General features: G+C 33.9%; 1 protein-coding gene across 2 annotated transcripts in view; it reads right to left on the bottom strand.

Annotated features, from left to right (window-relative positions):
• LOC122532854 (myosin-I heavy chain) overlaps positions 1-22,467 on the bottom strand; it is a 65,322-nt gene that overhangs the window by 27,036 nt on the left and 15,819 nt on the right. For both annotated transcript variants that reach the window (XM_043661978.1, XM_043661979.1), the window contains exon 3: positions 7,241-7,303. In XM_043661978.1, coding sequence (XP_043517913.1) covers positions 7,241-7,303 — 63 coding nt within the window. The remainder of the gene's footprint in view (positions 1-7,240; positions 7,304-22,467) is intronic.

Here is a 22,467-nt window from a genome sequence, read left to right as displayed (position 1 = left end):
TTGCGCTGGCAAGTGATTGCGGACCATAACGAGTGACCAAATCGTACACAGTAAATTCCTCGCTCTCTTTTCGAACTCGTCGGTATGACATCATTGAATAGAAATTATTATAGAGAAGTAATAAATTTATTATTTGTTTTGGCTGGGTTATATACTTAAATATACTTAGAGCTGAGAAAATATTGCAATTTTGCGACAAGAAAATTTTCAACGTGCGTGGCACGTCATTCCAGTGGATGGAGCGAATGATAGATAGTTAGGATTCTTTGTAGCGATAATTTTTAAGAATTAACCACTTGCGCTGGCAACTGATTGCGGACCATAACGAGCGACCAAACCGTACACAATAATTCGTCGCTTTCTTTTCGAACTCGTCGTTATGATATCACTGAATAGAAATTACTGAGAAGTAATAAATTTATTATTACTAAAATATTATACTTAAATATACTTAAAACTAAGAAAATATTGCAATTTTGGGACAATAAATTCTTGAGTTGCGTGGCATGTCATTCCAACGCAAGAGTTTAAATAATTTCGTGTGGAATTTGCAGTTCATGTAATTGTAACAATGTTGTAAATAATATAGTGAAGATATTATTGCGATTGTTTCTTCTTTCTTAATGAACTCTCAGAAATTTAAAAGCTTTGTTCAGAATTTAAAAAATATTTAAATGAAATTTCACTATTTCATGAATTATATTTATAGCGATAGTTTTTAAGAGTTGAATAATTTCCGTGTACAGTTTGCAGTTAATATAATTGTAACAACGTTGTAAATAATATAGCGGCAGTAAATAACAGTACTATTGCAGAATGATGACAATAAATAAAATAAGCACGTGGTGAAATTTCAGCCAGGACAGAGCTTAAAGGATGAATATCTCGAATATGTGAAGAATTTCCTTCATAAGTCGTGCCAACGCCCTATTTAAGTTCTAGAAATGCTATAGGCAGTAGGATACCTGAGCCATTGTGCACTGAGTGGGATATCATTCGCGAGGTACTACGAGTCGCAAGTTATTAATATAATGATCAACCCTCTGCTCGATGCAGTAAGCAAAATTTGATATAATAAATAAAACAAGTGAAATTGCAGTAGCAAATTCAACAAATTGCAACTGTCGTACATTCACGAAAGTTGCAATTTGTAACTTTTCAACTCGTTAATATCATTAAATATACTATTAAATATACTACAAATACTCGTTAATATTATTTATAACATAATATTGTTCATAACGTATTTTGAAACGAAAACGAAACGTTCGTGTGTAATCATTAGCTTCCTTTTCAGAGACGAATATTTTCCAAAAGGAGATTTCCTAATGGAACGAATGAAGATTAATTGCCAGAATATTTGATTTTATTACCGAGCATTACCGCCGTTAGAAGTCTCTTTTCGAGACGCGTTTTAAAACGCCCGGGTGCTCGTCTGGCATGTACAGCGCGAGTTTATAAAGTCAAAGGAACGCGATCGAAGTAGAAACACGGGTTACACATCAAAGCGGTTTCTTTTTTTTTTTTTTTTCCGTCGAACTTATTACGTAGACAGCCGGTGGGAAAGCGGTCGAACTTACAAATACACCGTGTTAGTTACAAAATAAATACGTCTCTCTAGGGAATTACTCGGCTTGGCGAGGCATAAGAACTAAAAAGAATTGAAGAAGACAAAATACAGGAACTGGCGAAGAAAAGATACAGGAAATTCTCTCATAATCGAAAGAAACTATTTATTGAGAAACTATTTAACCAAAGTAACTAGCTATGGAACACTGTAATAAAATAAAGAAGAGAACTGCGGAGGAGAAAAGCAGAAGGTTAAAGCCACCAACCGTGAATAAAAATAGAGAAAGAGAGGAAACTCAATACATATCTCCATATTGCAGCGCAGATCGAAAAAGAAAGAAATGGTTTTGTATTCCACGATGAAGAGAAAAAAAAAAAAGAAAAAAAAGAAAATATGAAAAAAGACTCATTGAAGTTCGACCAGGTGGAAAGGGTTAAACCGCTGACTCGGAGCAAATTCTATTGCGAGCTGACTCCCTTCTTTTTTTTTTTTTTTTTATTGCCTTAATTCGATTTAATCGCTCAACCCTTTCATATGTTTTATTTTTTTTTTTTTTCTTTTTTTTTCTCCTTCGACGACGCCACACGACACTTTAAAGGGTCGAATGCCGTTCGAGGACCGTTTCACTGTCGGCGACCCGTATTTACGTACGAAGTGGCTGCCACTCGATCCCGAAATAAGTCCTCGCGCGCGGTCTGCGCACCCTAATTCAAACCAGGCTGATACGCGCGTTAACGCCGCCCGATGGTTTCAAGCCCGACGCTCGCGCGCCTCGAAATAGAGATTAAAAACTGCGCACACATCAGGGGAAGAAGAGAGAGAAAGAGAGAGAGAGAGAGAGAGAGAGAAAGCAACGACGTACGATTATCGAGGATACGTTGGGGTATATTGTACAGGGTGGGCCAAAAGTCACTGGGTAGGCCAAAAATCACTTTCTACTACTAAAATGAATCCGTAATTTTTTTTATTATATTTATTAGATATATTATATTTTATTATATTATATTTATTACATTTACTATATTTTATTATATTATATTTATTACATTTATTATATTTTACTATACTTTATTTATTATATTTATTATAGTTTATTTATTACATTTATTATATTTTATTATATTATACTTTATTTATTATATTTATTTCATTTTATTATATTATACTTTGCTTATTATATTTATTACATTTTATTATATTATACTTTATTTATTATATTTATTATATTTATTATATTTTATTATATTATACTTATTACATTATATTTTATTTATTATATTTATTACATTTATTATATTTTATTTATTATGTTTATTACATTTATTATATTTATTATATCATATATTATATTATATTTCCTTCAATCTTTTTTACAGATTAAAGTACGCTAATCTAAGTTTATGTTTGAACTTAAATTTAATTCAAAATTAGATTTTTATTCTTATATTAATTGTTATTTATTCTTCTTTATTCTAATTTAATAAAATTAGATTTTTATATTCTTATATTCTGATGTTTTGTTAAAAAAAAGAGAAGTGGGAAGAAACTTTTGGCCCACCCTGTATAAATATAGAGAGCGTGTTTGTCAGGTTAGATAGGAATATGTAATTTGTCTTTTTCCAAAAATACTCTTCGAAGATGACGCGAGTCGATATGGAGAATCATTTTGAGAGCTTAGTTGTTCCTGCATCACCGAAATAAAAAGTGATTTGACATGTTCGTTTCACTGTTTCAACATTGTCGTTTGTAGAACGACGAGCGAGTATAAATAGAGGGAATTCTTAAGCAAATTTAACGCTAAAACCACAGTCTATCGAAGTATAAAATTTGCAACAGAGAAATGGAATACATATTTGTAAATATTTATATCGGAGGAATGTATATATATTTTGTAAAATATCATTCAGATCTCCTAAAAACGCGCGGTGAAATTGTAAATCTCGTAAATAAAATCGTAAATTTCTATAAAAAATTAAAACAGGTCGCTTTAACCATTTCTAGGGCATTCAATTTGTTATTTTATCAATCGAAAGGAGAATTTGTCAAATATTTCTTCAAAAAAAGAAAAAGTACTAAATTTTACTTATACTAAATATATATATTAAAACAATATAAAAAAATATATCAAAAAAAAAAAAAAAAAGATTTAATAAAAAAATAGGAAAATAGAAACTGATCGTGACTCGATATTATAAATTGTCCACAGTCCGAGTTCAATCGGAACGAAACAGAAGAAATTATGCAAGTTCGCTCCTCTAAATAAACATATTACGAGATAAGAAATAAGAAACCAGAACAATGACTATTTATTTTAATTTACGCGTAATGAAATCATCAAGACCGTTTGCCTTGGTTGACTCTTAACAATCGAGAATACAATGTATCATCCACTGTTTCATTTTCTTCCTTCTTCACTTGCAATCAATCTTTTGTCGCCGCTGTTAAACTCGTTTTTAAAAATACGCGCGCCGCCGCGAAGTGAAACACGTTTCCCGCGTTACGCGACCGCTTTAAGTGACAATAATTCACTCAGAGATAGAGATAGAGATAGAGAGAGAGAGAGAGAGAGAGAGAGGTGTAAAAGAGAGAAGAAGCTCGATGTTTTCGCAGCTGGAAAAATAAATGGATTACGCATCGATTTATCGAAAAAACGGAGCGGAGTTCCGTGACCTAGAAAAACCCTTCGAGAGTTGATCGGTTGTTCCGCGATATCTCCGCGAAGGCCCGTCGCCGCTTCCGTTTCCTGTTTTCGAGGCGAGACCTAGCAATTTCAATACGATAAAGGCGTCCTGTCGACGGCCGTTTCGCGTGTCGACGAAACCACGCTCGATAAAAAAAAGTCGCCGCGTTGTTGGAACGTAACGTACGTCTCTCACGCTAGATCATCAACTTCCCTTCATCGTTAGATCCGTCGCAATTAAACGAGCTTCTTCGAACGACAATAAAATCAGTAATGAAAGAATTGTCACTCGCGGCGTAGACACTGCGTTACTTTTCGAACGTGAATTTATTTATTTCCTTCGTTGCTGTTGTCGATGAAACGATGCGGTTCGGTTTTCGTTATGGTCCGCAATCGGTTGCCAGCGCAGAATGACTAGTTCGCTAATTCTTTTTACAGATGTACTACTAGATGCGAAATGGTGTATTTTCAGAGGCTTGGACGACTTTTTTTTTTTTATAAAACACGCGAATAAATGTTTGTGTATTCTATTGTATTGTATTTCTATTTTTTTTTCACTTTAACATCTCGGATCAAAGTTCTATGCTTTAGTCGTGTTGGTAGTTCTAATCGTTATTACATTAGGACTTAAAATTAAAATAATTATTGATAATAAAAACAATATTATTAAATAATAAAAACGTTTTAAAATTATTTAAATTTATATATAATAACTATTAATATTTATATAACATATATAATATATAATTTATAATATAATAATTAATAATTATAATTATAATTTAAATATATTTAAATTTATATATCTAATTCTATATATATATATAAATTATTGAAGAAATAGATATAACTAAAAAAATAAACAATAAAGTTTTACACTTTATAATTAAGAATTGAATTTAATCTTACAATATTTCATTCTAAAATTAATTCATAATTAAATAATATAAAATATATACCAAAAAATAATATAATTAAGCTAAATAATAATAATATAATTCTTTAACATAGCGTTAAAGAAAATATTTGTCGTTGGATATTTGTAAAAAAAAAAAAAAAAAAAAAAAAGGAAAAATGTAAGGGAGGAGAGATGGAATTAAATACCGATCGATACAACAGTTGTTCGTTGTACCGCCCGTTGTTGCTGAAATGCGCAATTACTTGCGCACTTCCTGCGTTCAAATGTGGGCAGGAAGTACCGCCGAAGAATAGCAAATATTAAACACGTGGCGGCGTCCTCTGCCTCGAGGAACAGAGAAGGCTGTACGTGTCCATCTCCCCCATTCTCCGTGGAGCGATACATAATTGGTATACGATTAAGAACTTGGTCACGAATTTCCATGAATGTTTCATTAAATTCCCGTGCAGAAAAAGAAACTCCTTCATCCCGGTGAAGAAAAAAGAAACTCCTTGGGAGCTGAATGATCAACCAATCGTTAGATCGTCGGTGACGAGCGAATTTGAAAAATCTTCGTGAGTTATCAACTTGACGCAATTCTTAATTCCTCGTTCTTGAAACGAAGAATTGTGCGAGTAACATTTCACAAATGATAATCTTTTTCTTCTTCGTTTCCATTATACGGCAACTGATTGCGAACCATAACGAGTGACCGAACCGTATACAACAATTTGTCGCTTTCTTCTTCTTTTCGAACTCGTCGGTGATGATATCACTGGAGTGATAAATTAATTATTTGTTTTGCTCGGGTTGTACTTAAATATACTTAAAACTGAGAAAATATTGTAATTTTTGGACAAAAAATTCTCGACGTGCGTGGCACGTCATTCCAACGCAAGAGTTTAAATAATTTCGTGTAGAATTTGCAGTTGATATAATTGTAACACTGTTGCAAATAATAGGTATTATTGCGATTGTTTCTTTTCTCTCTTTCCGCTTCCTCTTTTGTAATTAACCGCCAAAAATTCGAAAGCTCTGTTTAAAATTGACAAAAAGAAAATATATAAATGGAATTTCATCCGTAGATGGAGCGAATGATAGATAGTTAGGATTCTTTGTAGCGATAGTTTTTAAGAATTAACCACTTGCGCTGGCAATTGATTGCGGACCATAACGAGTGACCAAACCGTACACAGTAAATTCCTCGCGTTCTTTTCGAACTCGTCGGTATGACATCACTGGATAGAAATTATTATACAGAAGTAATAAATTTATTATTTGTTTTGTCTGGGTTATATACTTGAATATACTTAGAGCTGAGAAAATATTGCAATTTGGCGACAAGAAAATTTTCGATGGCGCAAGAGGTTAAGGCTTCTTTAACCACTTGCGCTGGCAACTGATTGCGGACCATAACGAGTGACCAAACCGTACACAGTAAATTCCTCGCGTTCTTTTCGAACTCGTCGGTATGACATCACTGGATAGAAATTATTATACAGAAGTAATAAATTTATTATTTGTTTTGTCTGGGTTATATACTTGAATATACTTAGAGCTGAGAAAATATTGCAATTTGGCGACAAGAAAATTTTCGATGGCGCAAGAGGTTAAGGCTTCTTTAACCACTTGCGCTGGCAACTGATTGCGGACCATAACGAGTGACCAAACCGTACACAGTAAATTCCTCGCGTTCTTTTCGAACTCGTCGGTATGACATCACTGGATAGAAATTATTATACAGAAGTAATAAATTTATTATTTCTTTTGCCTGGGTTATATACTTGAATATACTTAGAGCTGAGGAAATATTGCAATTTTAGGCAAGAAGTTAATACGCTCATGTACGAAAGATCTCACAATGATTCACCCTCGTGAAGAGTCATTTATTATAAAATACGAACAAGTGTGATCGATGTGTCTCCATCGATCATCTCAATGACCAATCACCCAACCACTCGGCAAACATCTCGAATTATCACTTTATCATCGAACTTGTTATTTCTTTATCTCGATCTGAGTCGAAGAGATTCGTTCTCTTCAACGTTCAACGAAGAGGATCCGCTAGGTGAAACGATTGCAATTTACTCACGTTCGTGTAGAAGTCCACCTCCTTGTACGGGTTCACAGCCACCAGTATGGATCCGGTGTACGTCTGCGGTACGTCGTCGAATGGTAATACTGAGTCAAGGAAAAAAAAAAAAAGAAAGAATCATCGAGGCAGCGGCTCGTTAAATCGCTGATGCATTCAACGTCCGACCGAAGTCGGTTCGTCTATTAATCTCGCCGAAAGATGCAAATGAATGGAGGCGGAGGAAGAAAAGAAAAAGGAAAAAAAGAAAGCGAAGGCAAAAGGACGGAAGGTGTGTTTACCCGTGACTGAAAGGAACCGTGTCGACGGCATTATTTCTCATTCCCCAACCAGGTGAACCGCCTTGAATGATAATGCGACGTGCATTCCCAATGGGGAGGCTCGTACTCTGCGCGTGACATCACATAAACGCGTGTCGCTGCTTCTTCACTGTCTTATTTTTCTTCCCGACTTTTTTTCCTTTCCTCGCGAGATATTTGACGGGTCGGAGGAGAAGGTTTGCTTCTCCGTGTTTCAGCAGTTTTTGCAGGTATTGTCGAAACAAATTGTCTGAAAGGGGCCTAAAGTTTCATAAATTTAAAGTTCGTTCAAATCCTCTGTTGGAAATTGCCTCTAAGAGGTTTCTGAAAGTGGAAATCTCTCTTCTTGAAGTAGAACAATTTTCGGAGTGTATCTATAGCTTTTCTAGGCAGAATTTGTTCTCGTTTCTCATTGCAGTATTTATAAATAGAGATAAAGAGGAGAATTAATAAAATTGCGAGTTCTAACTATATTTTTTTTTATACTTGAAAGTCTATTCAGCTATACTTTTCTGTTTCGACGTAGAAATTTTAAAAAATATTTTAAAAACATTATTTATTAATTTTTTATAATTATTTTACATTATAGTATATTATGTTTAATATATAACCGTTTTAATTTATTATAATTCATTAATCTATTAATACTCTTAAGTTTCAGTGAAATAATATTGGAAAATATCACTTCATTTTTTCCATTTTTTCTTTTTTCTATTTATTAAAAAAGCAATATTAAGCTGCAGGCATGGAGGAATGCTTGAAGAACGATATAATAATACTTTTCACTCCGCTATACCACAGGTCACATTATTTTTATCTTAATCTTATACCTAGGTGATATATAATCGAACATAGCTATGACCCAGATAATTGAAAACGTGCTACTGGAATGCAGAATATGCCATCTCGGAAGACGAAGATCGAAAAGAGAAAGGGAACTAACTCGATGGAAATTTTTTTAAAACTCGGATTCGACGAAAAACCCTACGATTTCCATCCGAGCTCAATTGACCAGCCTCCACCATCCTCCTCGTCGTAATTCACTCTCTTTCCATCGACAACGAGAATGAGCGCGCAAGACAGAAGAAAAGCAGAGCTCGACAATAACTAAACGGTGCAGCAGCATTCAACGATGGCTATAGAGAAAGAGAGAGAGAGAGAGAGAGAGAGAGAGAGAGAGAGAGAGAGAGAGAGAGAAAAAGAAGAGATGGAAACGGAAGTCGACAGAGTTCGCTACAGAAACGCGAAACGATTTTAACGATCTCTCGAATTACCGAGCCAGTCTCGTTGCTGTACTGTCTGTCCCCAGACTTATCTATTTCCCTCGCTTCGGCCCGGCAGTATCGGTTTTGTCGGAAGCACTCTGGATTCAATCCCGAATACGACGAATTTACTTCGATGCGCGCCTAACCATTTTAACCATTTTCGCCGCGTGTAAAATTAATATCTCACAGTCAGCAACTAGTTGTTGTAAATTGATGACTGAAAGTAATTTCCAGTGATTACCGAAGAATTGCAATGGGTTCGCGAATGATTAGGCCACCAGCTTCATTCAGTATCTAGTATAAATAAGGAGACAAGCTTGCACAAGGTTGGTCTTCGTGGATGCGTAGCTATAAAAAAAGGAATTACTAAGGCCAGAAAATAAAGTGAGAAGGACTACAGTGGGCTAAAAAAAAGAAAAAAATATCGAAATTGGTCAGCTGAAGAGTGAAAAAATGTTTTGTGGATCGACGAATCTAAATTTGACTGACTTGAAGAAAAAAATGATTCCTGACTGTATCGTATCCACAGTTGAACACGAAGGACGGTCAATAATGATTTGGGGATGTATTGGAGCGAATAGTGTTGATGATTTAATAATAATCGAAGGGATTCTGAAGAAAGAACAGTATTTGTCTATTTTACGTGAACGTACCATCTGGCAGGCGATTAACAGGCCAAAATTCCATTTTCATGCACGACGTACGATGCTAAGCACACTGCAAGGATTTGAAAAGACTATTTGCAACATTTAGAACAGAGTGATGAATCAAAAATAATGCACTGGCACCCTCGATCCCTCGATCTCTGAGCCCAACAGAGAAGATTTTGGGATGAATTAGATCGGAAAACCCGTGAAGTGTGTCCAAAGTCTCAAAATGACTTGTGGAACGAAACTACAAAACGCACGGAAGCAAATAGTACCAGAAACAATAAAAAAAACTGATGGCGAAATTAGTCGGACAAATAATTAAAAAACGCGGAGGATATATCGACGAAAAGAAGATATAACTTTCTTGTGCAAAATTAAATATTATTACTATTATTATTATAAAATTAAATATTATTAATATAAAATTACATATTATTAATATTATTACTATATATAATATATATAATATTATAATATATTATAAAAATCATAATATTATATATTATATATTATATATTATATATTAAAAATCATAATATTATATATTATATATATAATATATGTAATATTAAAAGCGGTGGATATATCGACGAAAAGAAAATTTAACTTTCTTGTGCAAAATTAATGTTATTATTACTATATATATAATATATATATTATAATATTATATTATAAAAATCATAATATTATATATATATATATATATATATATATATATATATATATATATATATATATAAAATATTAAACGTGATGGATATATCGACGAAAAGAAAATTTAACTTTCTTGTGCAAAATTAAAATTATTATTACTATATATAATATATATAATATTATATTATAAAAAATATAATATTATATTTTATATATATAATATAATATATATAATATTAAACGCGGTGGATATGTCGACGAAAAGAAAATATAACTTTCTTGTGCAAAATTAATGTTATTATTACTATATATAATATTATAATATATTATATATAATATAATATAATGTTATATATAATATATAAAATATTATACTGTAAACTATATATACCTCTCCAAGCTTAATATAACCAACTTTGAAATAAATTTAAGAAATTGCAACAATTTCCTAATGATTTCCCAAATCTATTTCATTTTCTGTAAGTGCCCTAATATTCTTAGAAGTTGGATGTAAATCACAATAACATATAGTGGTAAAATTATAGCTTAAAATCTTCTTAAACCTACATATAACAAAATTGATTCATTCTAAAATCGTCGAAAACCAAGACGTGAATTTTCGCCTTTTCTATACTTTCTCAATATCACTGATTTTCCTTTCTTCCATCTGATCCACCCACTCTCGTGCCAATCCTCGCCTCTATTGGCCGAAATTCGTCGATATTCGGTTGGAGAAGGAGATTATCGAGTACAGTGGCTTCCTACAGTCGTGAAAGAATCCTCGAGAGGATGGTTGACGATTCCCGGCCTCCCTTGCATAATAACCCAACGATGACATGCTTCCGATGTTGGATTCTCGATGGGGTGGTGGTTGTCCAAGTGACGTCACACACCCGGAGAGGGTGAGTACGAACCGATGACTCACGGATGAATGCCAGTAGCGAAAAAGGGGATAATACAGCTATAACCGTACACCCTTCTGTAACATTTGGAACAGCGGGGTAACCTCTCCCCATGGGTGGCTGGTTTTATTTTGGGGGTGGGGAGGCCTGGTTACATTTTGCAATACTACTATTGCGTTCCACGTGGGAAGTTAGTTCAACACGACTGCATCACGAGTGCAGAATAATTTTGCAATTATTTTTCTTGTATATGTGTGTATATTATTCTTCGTTTATAGTTTAATATAGTATCAGTAGAGAATAATAAATGTGTATTTCACCTGAGACAAAAATTACAAGTAATTTGATGAACTACTGTACAGAGGATGACCTGAATTTTATTGTTCAAACGTCGTTTGTACCAGTGTGTTCTACAATAAGTGAAAGTAAAAGCAAGAGACATATATCAAAAGAGCCAAATATTTCATTGAAAAGTTGTAACGAAAAATCATTGAAAGATGAATAAAAAATTATTTAATTATTATGGGGATGGTTTTGGAAGCGTCCAAGATTAGAAGAAGCAGTGTCAAGACACTTTTCAATCTTCGTGTACTAATAACTTTTTCAGAGATGAAACAAAATTCAATACGAAAAATAAATAAATAATTATTGAACTATTTAATTATTATGAGGATGGTTTTGAAGGCATCCAGGACTAGAAGAAATAACTTTCTCAAAGATGAAATATTTACAAAATTCAGAACGAAAGATAAATTAAAAAATTATTTGATTATTTAATTATTATAGGGATAGTTTTGAAAACGTCCAGAACTAGAAGAAATAACTTCCTCAAAGATGAAATATTTACAAAATTCAGAACGAAAGATAAATTAAAAAATTATTTGATTATTTAATTATTATAGGGATAGTTTTGAAAACGTCCAGAACTAGAAGAAATAACTTCCTCAAAGATGAAATATTTACAAAATTCAGAACGAAAGATAAATAAAAAAATTATTTAATTATTTAATTATTATAGGGATAGTTTTGAAAACGTCCAGAACTAGAAGAAATAACTTTCTCAAAGGTGAAATATCTGCAAAATTCAGAACGAAAGAAAAATAAAAAATTTATTTAATTATTTAATTATTATAGAGATGGTTTTGAAAACGTCCAGAACTAGAAGAAATAACTTCCTCAAAGATGAAATATTTACAAAATTCAGAACGAAAGATAAATAAAAAAATTATTTAATTATTTAATTATTATAGGGATAGTTTTGAAAACGTCCAGAACTAGAAGAAATAACTTTCTCAAAGGTGAAATATCTGCAAAATTCAGAACGAAAGAAAAATAAAAAATTTATTTAATTATTTAATTATTATAGAGATGGTTTTGAAAACGTCCAGAACTAGAAGAAATAACTTCCTCAAAGATGAAATATTTACAAAATTCAGAACGAAAGATAAATAAAAAAATTATTTAATTATTTAATTATTATAGGGATAGTTTTGAAAACGTCCAGAACTAGAAGAAATAACTTTCTCAAAGATGAAATATTTACAAAATTCAGAACGAAAGAAAAATAAAAAAATTATTTAATTATTTAATTATTATGAGGACGGTTTTGAAAGCGTCCAAAACTAGAAGAAATAATTTTCTGAAATATTTACAATAAATAAAAAATTTATTTGATTATTTAATTATTATAGGGATAGTTTTGAAAACGTCCAGAACTAGAAGAAATAACTTTCTCAAAGATGAAATATCTGCAAAATTCAGAACGAAAGAAAAATAAAAAAATTATTTAATTATTTAATTATTATGAGGACGGTTTTGAAAGCGTCCAAAACTAGAAGAAATAATTTTCTGAAATATTTACAATAAATAAAAAATTTATTTGATTATTTAATTATTATAGGGATAGTTTTGAAAACGTCCAGAACTAGAAGAAATAACTTTCTCAAAGATGAAATATCTGCAAAATTCAGAACGAAAGAAAAATAAAAAAATTATTTAATTATTTAATTATTATGAGGACGGTTTTGAAAGCGTCCAAAACTAGAAGAAATAATTTTCTGAAATATTTACAATAAATAAAAAATTTATTTGATTATTTAATTATTATAGAGATGGTTTTGAAAACGTCCAGAACTAGAAGAAATAATTTTCTCAAAGATAAAAATATCTGCAAAATTCGAGCAAACTACCGGCATTTTTCTCCCTTCACGTTGGCCAAAAAGCGATCGTGAGAGTCGACAGTGTCTGTTCCAGCGGTCTCTTGCACACAGTCTCACCTTTCCTCCGCGCTAACCAACAGACGGTTACGTCTATTTTAATCCACGGCCTTTCTCCGTCCGCCGGCAAATATTTCTTCCTTTATTGCGACGTGAAGGTGGCCTTCTACCTGTCGTTCGCAGGACTCGAATTACCCTGACGAAAGCCAGCTTCATCGATCGAGGAAAGATGAAAAAGAAAGAAATTGACGTGGGACAAAGAACGTCCTCGTTTGCTATTCCTTCAGCAACCACCTTCTTCGTCGTATCGAGCTCAACAAGTCATCAAAAAAAGCCATAAAAATTACATGTCTTATTTAAATCCAACTCTGTATCCACAGGCAGAGATGTGAATAACACGGCACGCCATGTTCCGAGCGCTAGTGGATTCGAGCGATCGAGAAAAATTTGAACGAATCAACGTCTACGGAATACCAGAGAATGAAACACAACACTGTTCTGTCACGCGCAGTGAACTTCTTACGAGCTGCATTTCCTCCCATTGTCGTTGACGTTGATACGAATCTTTCGTCGTGAAAGAAAAACGTCCTCGAGAGTGGAGATTCGTGAAATTCCGCCGTAAAATAGTTTTCGCAGGGGAAAGTCAGAACTGTTTCACCCTTTCGAGAAATCCGCCGAAAGAAGCCGAGCAGACGGAAGAGTTTTTTCTGGCATCGAATCGAAGCTAATCAGCTTCCCGACGAGATTTAACGCTAGAACTGTCACAGACAGAGAGAGAGAGAGAGAGAGAGAGAGAGAGAGAGAGAGAGACTCGATGGGAGAGGAAACACGAGGAAATCTCTATATCTCCGAACTCTTTAACGTTTCTTCGGAGGCCAGGACAGCTTATTTGTCTTTGACTAAAGCCTGTGCAGGAGAAAACTGAAAACAGCCGGGGCAAAAGCTTCAGAAGATGGAAATGTAATTATCTTCCTCTTTCCTCTTTGCTTCTTCGTCTGCGGGCAAGTGAATCTTCTCCAGATGTTCGAAGCTCTCGCGAACGGAGTAACACGAACCTCTGAAGAATGTTCGCCTTTAATAGGAATAATCGTACCTGTCGGAATTAATAACCTGCGTGAGAGAATATTCCTTCTTCTTTATTTATTTAGAAGAGATATTTTATTACTCCCTCTTTACTTAGAGATGAATGATCTCGTGAGTGAGAACCAGCCGTCTTTTTTTCTCTTCTTAATGTTGCTTTCTCTAGTTCATCAGCAAAAGCTCATGTCAACCAATAATATATATTTCTTTTTAATAGCCATTCAAAGTATTCGTAATTTTTTAGGCCCCTCGATCAAACTGTCCTGCCAAAAGACCGAATCGGTATTACGGATACAATGCCGGTATTTTTAGGTTACTATTCGATTACGTTTGATGAAACCGAAATGGTGCCAGTAGGATGCTATCAAAACGATGTTAGGTCGATAGATGTATTTCGGTATAATACCGGTAAATAAAATATTAATATATTAGAAAAGGAAATGGAGAACAATGATCAAATGTTTTCATAAAGCTGCCGATAGTAAATTTGATGGCGCTTATACACGTATCCTTTGTTATTTTTTATACTAATTCATCGTTGTATCTCCATACAATATCAGCCACGATACTCTTGCTTAATTTTAAAAGATGACCGACTTCTCGATACGATTTTCCTTTTTCTCGGTGAAAAATGACTAATTGTCGTACGTCAATAAATCGAAAGAGGAGTTGAAACAACCATTAATCGTAGAATGGAAGAATATTCCGCTAAATTACTTAAAAAAAATTACTGGAAATATGCCTAAGCATCTGCGATATATTATTGAAGTTAAAGGCTACCTAACAAAATATTAATTATTGTTTATGTTAACAATTTTCAGGTTCAAATATTGTAGTTCTTCAAATCTCCGAATAGTTTTGCCACGCTACATTTCGACATGGTTCAGTTTATTGTTTGATATTAAGAAAAGTATGTGCAATAAATAAATAAAATTTACGTTACTATAAACTATAATGAATGTTCTATTATATTATTAAAAAATTGATCCAAATTTACTATTATAAACAATCGAAATCCACAAGAATATTTTGAATAGCATAATGTCCGAATATTAATAAAAGTCACTGCACGTAGAAAATGAAAAATGTGATTTCGTCAGTAAAGCTGTACCGTAGCAGTATATATTTCAGTTTTTTTACCGTTGTGGACATCAAATACCGATAAAATACGTATGAAAATACCGGTATGAAAACCGATTTCCCAAATGGCGATATTATATTACGATAATATGGAAGCAAATATACCGGTATAATACCTAAACCTCAAAATATTTCGGTTTTCAGTCTCTGGTGGGAACAATGATCGTTTATTGAAAAATAGAAAATCGAAGAAACAACCTTGGAAGTGGATATCGAGTGAAAAGTGTCAAGAGACGAATGTCGAAAGAAAAAAAGTCTCAGAATTTGAAGAAAAATATGAAGAGAATACGTGTCGAGCAGAATAAGTTTCTGATGAAATGTGTGAAAGGAAAGGCTACCTTTCGGATAATAATCTGTGTGTGGCAATGTTAAAGTAACAATTACAAAGGGGTGAGATAATTTCGAGAGGAGCGGAAAACTGCAGGTGATTGCGATCGCCGAGTTCCTGCGGCGCAAAGTTCACAGTTTCCTGCTCACGCTGGACATCGATCTCCGTTCGACCTCGCTCCTCAGGCCGTGTTTCCACCTAATGATGGTCAGCATCCGGTCCGAGGGTCAACAGACATATGTACGTCGCAAACAGGGTAGCTGACCCAAAAACCCGGAGAGGAGAATCTCGCGCGCGCGCTGGACAAACAGAGCATGAAATTTTCAATAAAACGTAACCCTCGGCGAACCGGGTGACCTGGAAGAACGAAGGCAGATTCGAAAAAAGAAAAGGACAGAACACCACCTAGCAATCATGACATGAAGAGGAAACGTATCCAACAATACAAATAGTCAAAATGTCAAATACTCGGGAATTTCGACGTGAAATTTCTATTAACACCCAAATATGAAAATACTGTGGAAATTGTAGTGTTAATTTCTGACAAGTACAGGACGGGTTCTTACGAAAGGTTCTTCCTAACAATTTTTTTTTTTTCTTTTTTTAATAAAACAACTGAAACGTAAGGAAGATTCAATTTAAGTTCCATAACTCTGGCTTTCACTATTTTAATTCTCCCTTGCGGCGTGTATTCATTTCGTAATAAGAGTTTTTTGTGTACTTTAATTTGCAGAGAAAAAGAAATTTTTCTAAATATACAATAGATAATATGTAAGATATATGATAATATAGATAATATTATATATTAAAAATTTGATAAATTTAAAAAATATGAAAATTTAATAAATTTATATAGTATTATATAATAAAAATTTAATAAATTTACATATTATATAATAAAAATTTAATAAATTTACATATTATATAATAAAAATTTAATAAATTTATATAATATTATATAATAAAAATTTAAATTTATGTATTACATAATAAAAATTTAATAAATTTATATATTACATAATTAAAATTTACTAAATTTATATAATATTATATAATAAGAACTTAATAAATTTATGTATAATATAATAAAAATTTACTAAATTCAATTTAATAAATTTATATATTAGGTAATAAAAAATTAATAAGTTTATATATTACATAATTAAAATTTACTAAATTTATATAATATTATATAATAAAAATTTAATAAATTTATATATTACATAATTAAAATTTACTAAATTTATCTAATATTATATAATAAAAATTTAATAAATTTATATAATATTACATAATAATATATATAATATTATATAAAAACTTATTTACAGATTTATTTTAGTAGGAAGTGACTTATGACCCACCCTGTGTAGCAGTCTTCCGCATTTATATATTACACGTTATCGTCGACTATACCGCGCGATACAAAGAGGTTTATACACCCCTCGGGCTGATCGACTCGGTTGGTTCCTTTCCGTGGCCTAATTCGGCCTCGCATTCGGCAGTTTCAGCAAACACGGGACACACAGGGGGTTTCCCTCGAGAGGCTGCCGCATATCCGGTCCCGCGTGTTCCACCTCCACCCTCCTCCTCCCCCTCCCCCTCCCTCACTTCCCGTGCCGACGATGCTTCGTCGGAAGTTTCGAATCGCGCCGCTAAAAGGTGGCCGAGGCCTCCGTCCTCGACGAAAGCAATTGAAGCAGCCGGCTAAGAGCGCTTCGCCAGCGAGAGGTTAATGAGAGCGAGCCACCCCTCCGCCTCGCGAGCCTATTCGTCACGTGTACACTCTGCATAGTCGGGGGGGGGGGGAGGAAGAAGTATAAAGAGAAACGGCGAAACCGGTACAGATCGAGAGGCGAAACGTGGTTCTTTCCAACCGTTTAGAGACGAATCCGGATAGAACGTAACACGCCAGCAGATAGATAGGAGATACATGCCATTGCGTTATTAACATTACAGACGACTGCACAACTGAATCGTGTTATTAATGTTGTGAATTGTACAGCAACTCTAACTACGTACTATCGAATTTCATTTATTTATTTATTTATTATAGTTTATTGAAATTATATATTTTTTTAATATTTATCTATTTATTTATTAAAATTGCTACACTGCATGTAAAAAAAGTCAAGTAAGTTGACGTTTCCGGTACGTGGAACCTAACCCATTTGCATCACTCTCATAGCGATTTTTGCGATTTCTGTTATCACCAGAACATTTACATTTTTGGTTTCGAGAAGAACATATCATTCTCAAGATTGTTCAAAAACACGGAGCATTTCGCGTTTTCGAAACAAAAATTACCTGAGGGAATCATTGACGATAATATTAAAAAAAAAACTGAAAATACCAAAGAGAACACGAAAGTTGTCAACATTACAAAATTGGCCATTATTGCCACCAAGGATAACGTTTTTTCCTTTTTCTTTTACCTTTCAAAGATTTTTTAATATAACACAAGAAAAATTGGTAACAAGGGCATTATTATTCATTTCAGTCATGCTTCACGTTCTCTAATTTTATCATTAAGTTACCATTCCTCTTTAAAAGATAAAAATCCCAAAAATTAAATGGAAAACGAGAGAGAGGAGATTTCGGAGATTTCTTTCATTCACGGCCGCCGGTTCCTGCGGTTGCCCCCTTTTACTCTGCTCGTTCAATCTTTATCAGTACACTTCCGGTACGCACACACACACACACATGTACGTATCGTGCAGTGGAAGTTTTCTTCTTTAAAAATACCAGCGAAGAAGTAGGCGTATACAGAGAGACGCAGAAAAATATCAATTTCGCGCGACACCGCGCCGTGGCATTTTAAACGAGCGTAAGCGCCGATAATATTTGAATGAGAGAGCTCGATTGGAGGGAGAAGAGAGAGAGAGAGAGAGAGGAAGAAAAGAGGAACAGGGACAAGAGCGAGCAACCTGCTTTGGTCTCTTCACCACCTACGTTTCATCGGGCCACCCATTATCTACATACCTCTCGTACGAGCAGCTACTCAACGCTCTTTTTCTTTGACGAGCTCGCCTCCACCCTTTCGGGATATCGGATTAACCCCGGCACCGGCGACGACAACGTCGAAACCGGAAGCTGAAAATCCCCTCGCGCAACCCTGGTTATCCGATCGAGCATCATCATCCATCGTCGTCGTCTTCACCCACGGTTATCTCGTTTACTCTGCGCCTCGATCAGTGCGTTTTAATTTTAAACGCGAGCTGGCACACGCTCACTGATTCAACCCTCTTGCGCTGGAATGACGTGCCACGCGCGTCGAGAACTTTTCGCCCTAAATTGCAACATTTTCTCGTTTTTTCAGTTTTAAGTAATATTTAAATGCTCCAGGCAAAACAAGTAGTAAGTTTGTTACTTCTTAATAATTTCTATCCAGTGACATCGTACCGGCGAGTTCGAAAAGAAAAAAAAGTAATTTTCGTTTTAATTAGGTATCTTCACTAACCTTTGATTTGTCATATGTTGTAGCATAAGTGTGAGTCAAATGATTAAACTAACTGTTAATATTGTTAGAAATACAGACATCCACGCGTCCAGAACCATGAAGTCGTTCTGTTAGTACTCAAGCGATCAAGAAAATTTTTGTCATTTTTCAAGACAACTATTTGGTTGCGACCTACGGTTCCTTGGAAAAGTTTTACCTTCGTGATGAGTAGAATACAATGCAAAAGAAAATTTTTTTAAAAATTCAAGGTCGAGATCAATTTTGCGGCAGGTCCTTTAACCACTTGCGCTGGCAACTGATTGCGGACCATAACGAGTGACCAAACCGTACGCAATAAATTCCTCGCCTTCTTTTCGAACTCGCCGGTATGACATCACTGAATAGAAATTATTATAGAAAAGTAATAAATTTATTATTTGTTTGGCCCGAGTTATACTTAAATATACTTAGAGCTGAGAAAATATTGCAATTTTGCGACAAGAAAATTTTCGACGTGCGTGGCACGACATTCCAGCGAAAGAGATTAAATAATTTCGTGTAGAATTCGCAGTTAATATAATTATAACAATGTTGCAAATAAAGAAATTCGAAAGCTCTGTTTAAAATTGATAAAAAGAAAATATATTTAAATGGAATTTCATCCGTGAATGGAGCGAATGATAGATAATTAGGATTCTTTGTAGCGACAGTATTTAAGAATTAACTACTTGCGCTGGCAACTGATTGCGGACCATAACGAGTGACCAAACCGTACGCAATAAATTCCTCGCCTTCTTTTCGAACTCGTCGATGATGAGAAATTATCGAGAAGTAATAAATTTATCGTTTACTAAAATATTATTATGCTCAAATACACTTAAAACTGAGAAAATATTGCAACTTTTGGGACAAAAACTTTCCTCCTTCGGGACAAAAAAAAAAAAAAAAATCCTGTACAAAGAAGAAGATAGAAGCTGGTCGGCTCGCGTCAACACGAACGTCACATTTTATGATCGAGCCTCTTATTTGTATGCCGCCGATGTTCTCGCCGCGACGAGATAGACGAAGATAGACGGCGAACGAAACACGGATCGCTGTCGCTGGCTAGCTTCGGGGCTTTCAATTTTCCTAACGAAATTAACGGCGACAGAAGACTATTAGAGAGGCCGTCGCCAAGGCAAAACTACACCAGTTTCGAATAATTAGCGCCGGTAGTACATTAACGAGATCCGATCGGCCCGTCACGGCACAAACGTTTCCGTAATGGGGTGAACGAAAGAGATTCGTTCGAATGGAATTTATTATATTCGTTCGATCGTTGATGCAAGAACGAGATAATTGGGACGATAATAGATGCAATTTACTCGTCGAGTCGATAGCAAGATGATAGCAAGGCTGAGCATTATACTTATTTGTTTCTGTCTTTTTCTTTTTTCTTTCAGGCTACGGATGCATCAATTACAGACAAAGAGAAAAAAGGAATTTAAAGAAAAATAGCTTTGAAATATTTTTTTTTGAGAAACGTAGTAATGATAAATAAATATGAGAAGAATAATAATAATGTGATAACTATAAGGACTATACTATATCGTAATTAAATTATTCTGCTGTGAACTTTCGGGGGAATTTTTTTCTCGATTAACTCGCCCTTGATTGTTGTGTAAACTCTGATTGATGACTGATTTCGCGAGTCTGTTACATCAGTACGGCAGAGAGAGAGAGAGAGAGAGAGAGAGAGAGAGAGAGAGAGAGAGAGAGAGAGAGAGAGAGAGTACTGTACTTTATCTCCCCGATCGAAATAACGCTCGCAAAGGCGAACGACTCGTGGCGCAGCTATTTAATCAACCTACGATCTATCGATTCAAACCCCTCTGGGAGGAACCACGATACACCCAACAAGCTAGTTCTATTCTGTTGATACTCTGCAGAGAATCGCGATGCATTGTCCGACCGAAAAAGAAATGGAGAATTCAAAAAGTAGGTAACAAAAAGTTGTTTGTAATTACTGATATGTGTGTGCGTGTGTACTTTTACTTTTCGTAGATAGAGAATGTTAGTGTTCCACAATTTATAGCAATTTATTTATTATTTACTATTCATAGATAGAGAATTTTTGTGTTCTACAATTTATAGCAATTGCGACGTATGTAAATTTCATTTTAAACTTTTATTTTCATCGGCTGTATCGATACTTCATTTTGTTCGGAACTGATGATGGAGAATCGCAGGATGTGGTTAGTTAATTACACTAATTACACCCGGACTGATTGATACATGGTATGTCCACGATGTTTGGTCATTGAATATACGGTTTCATTCGTTCGCTGCAATCAACCGATAATTAAACTTCCTGCGGAGGCTGGAGCGATCTGTGACTACGTGCTGAAGCCGTTTGGACCTACTTTTTCTTAATTGAATGCGCTAATTCAATAAAAGCAAGAGAAAAATAAAAAAAAAAAAAAAGAAAGAAAGAATCTCTAGTAATCCTCCATGAGGCAACTTGGATAATAAAATATTCTTTCCAAAGTGAGTTCCAAAATGTCGAATGTCAAAAGTTGCTTTCTTTTCTAAAAATAAAAATCGACAAATGAGTCCTATCCATGTATCAAAGATCAAGTTTTCAGGGAAAGCTCGACAATCACGTTAATATTAAAGTAACTGACGATTCAAGCTCATGTGGTTCACCGACCTTTCGCAAGTTTGTTGTTGTATTGCTTCATCAACGCCCACCGCTATATTTGAACTATGCGCAAGTTAAATTAATTAGCTTCGCTCGAGAGTAGTCACTGGATGGATAAGAAAAACTAATCAGTTCGTTATTTACATGTTTACAGTGGTAAAATTAAAAACTTTAGAAAAAATGGAATTAATTAATTTGACTTCCCAATGCTTTTCGTTTCTCATTAATCAAATGTCTAACTTGTGAATATATATACATATATATTCACAATTTATATATATATAAACTCCCATAAGTCACTGGACACTTGCTTATTTTGATCTAAACAGTTACTAGAACAACTAGATATACTTTTCCGAATTAATTTTATTATACAATCTTGTTATATGTACTCCATTTATTCTATTTTATAATAATACTTGAAAACGAAACTGATATTTAACGTATATTGTCTGAATAAATATTTCAAAGTATATCAAAAATATATGTGTATATATTTAAAAAATCGAATCGATGTATTTTGGGACGAATTGGACAGAAGCCTTCAGATATGTGTCCGAAATAAAAAAAAAAA

Source organism: Frieseomelitta varia, unplaced genomic scaffold (genome assembly GCF_011392965.1).
Source record: "Frieseomelitta varia isolate USP_RPSP 00005682 unplaced genomic scaffold, Fvar_1.2 scaffold_479, whole genome shotgun sequence".
Classification (NCBI taxonomy): domain Eukaryota; kingdom Metazoa; phylum Arthropoda; class Insecta; order Hymenoptera; family Apidae; genus Frieseomelitta; species Frieseomelitta varia.
This window is presented reverse-complemented; position numbering and strand designations above follow the sequence as displayed.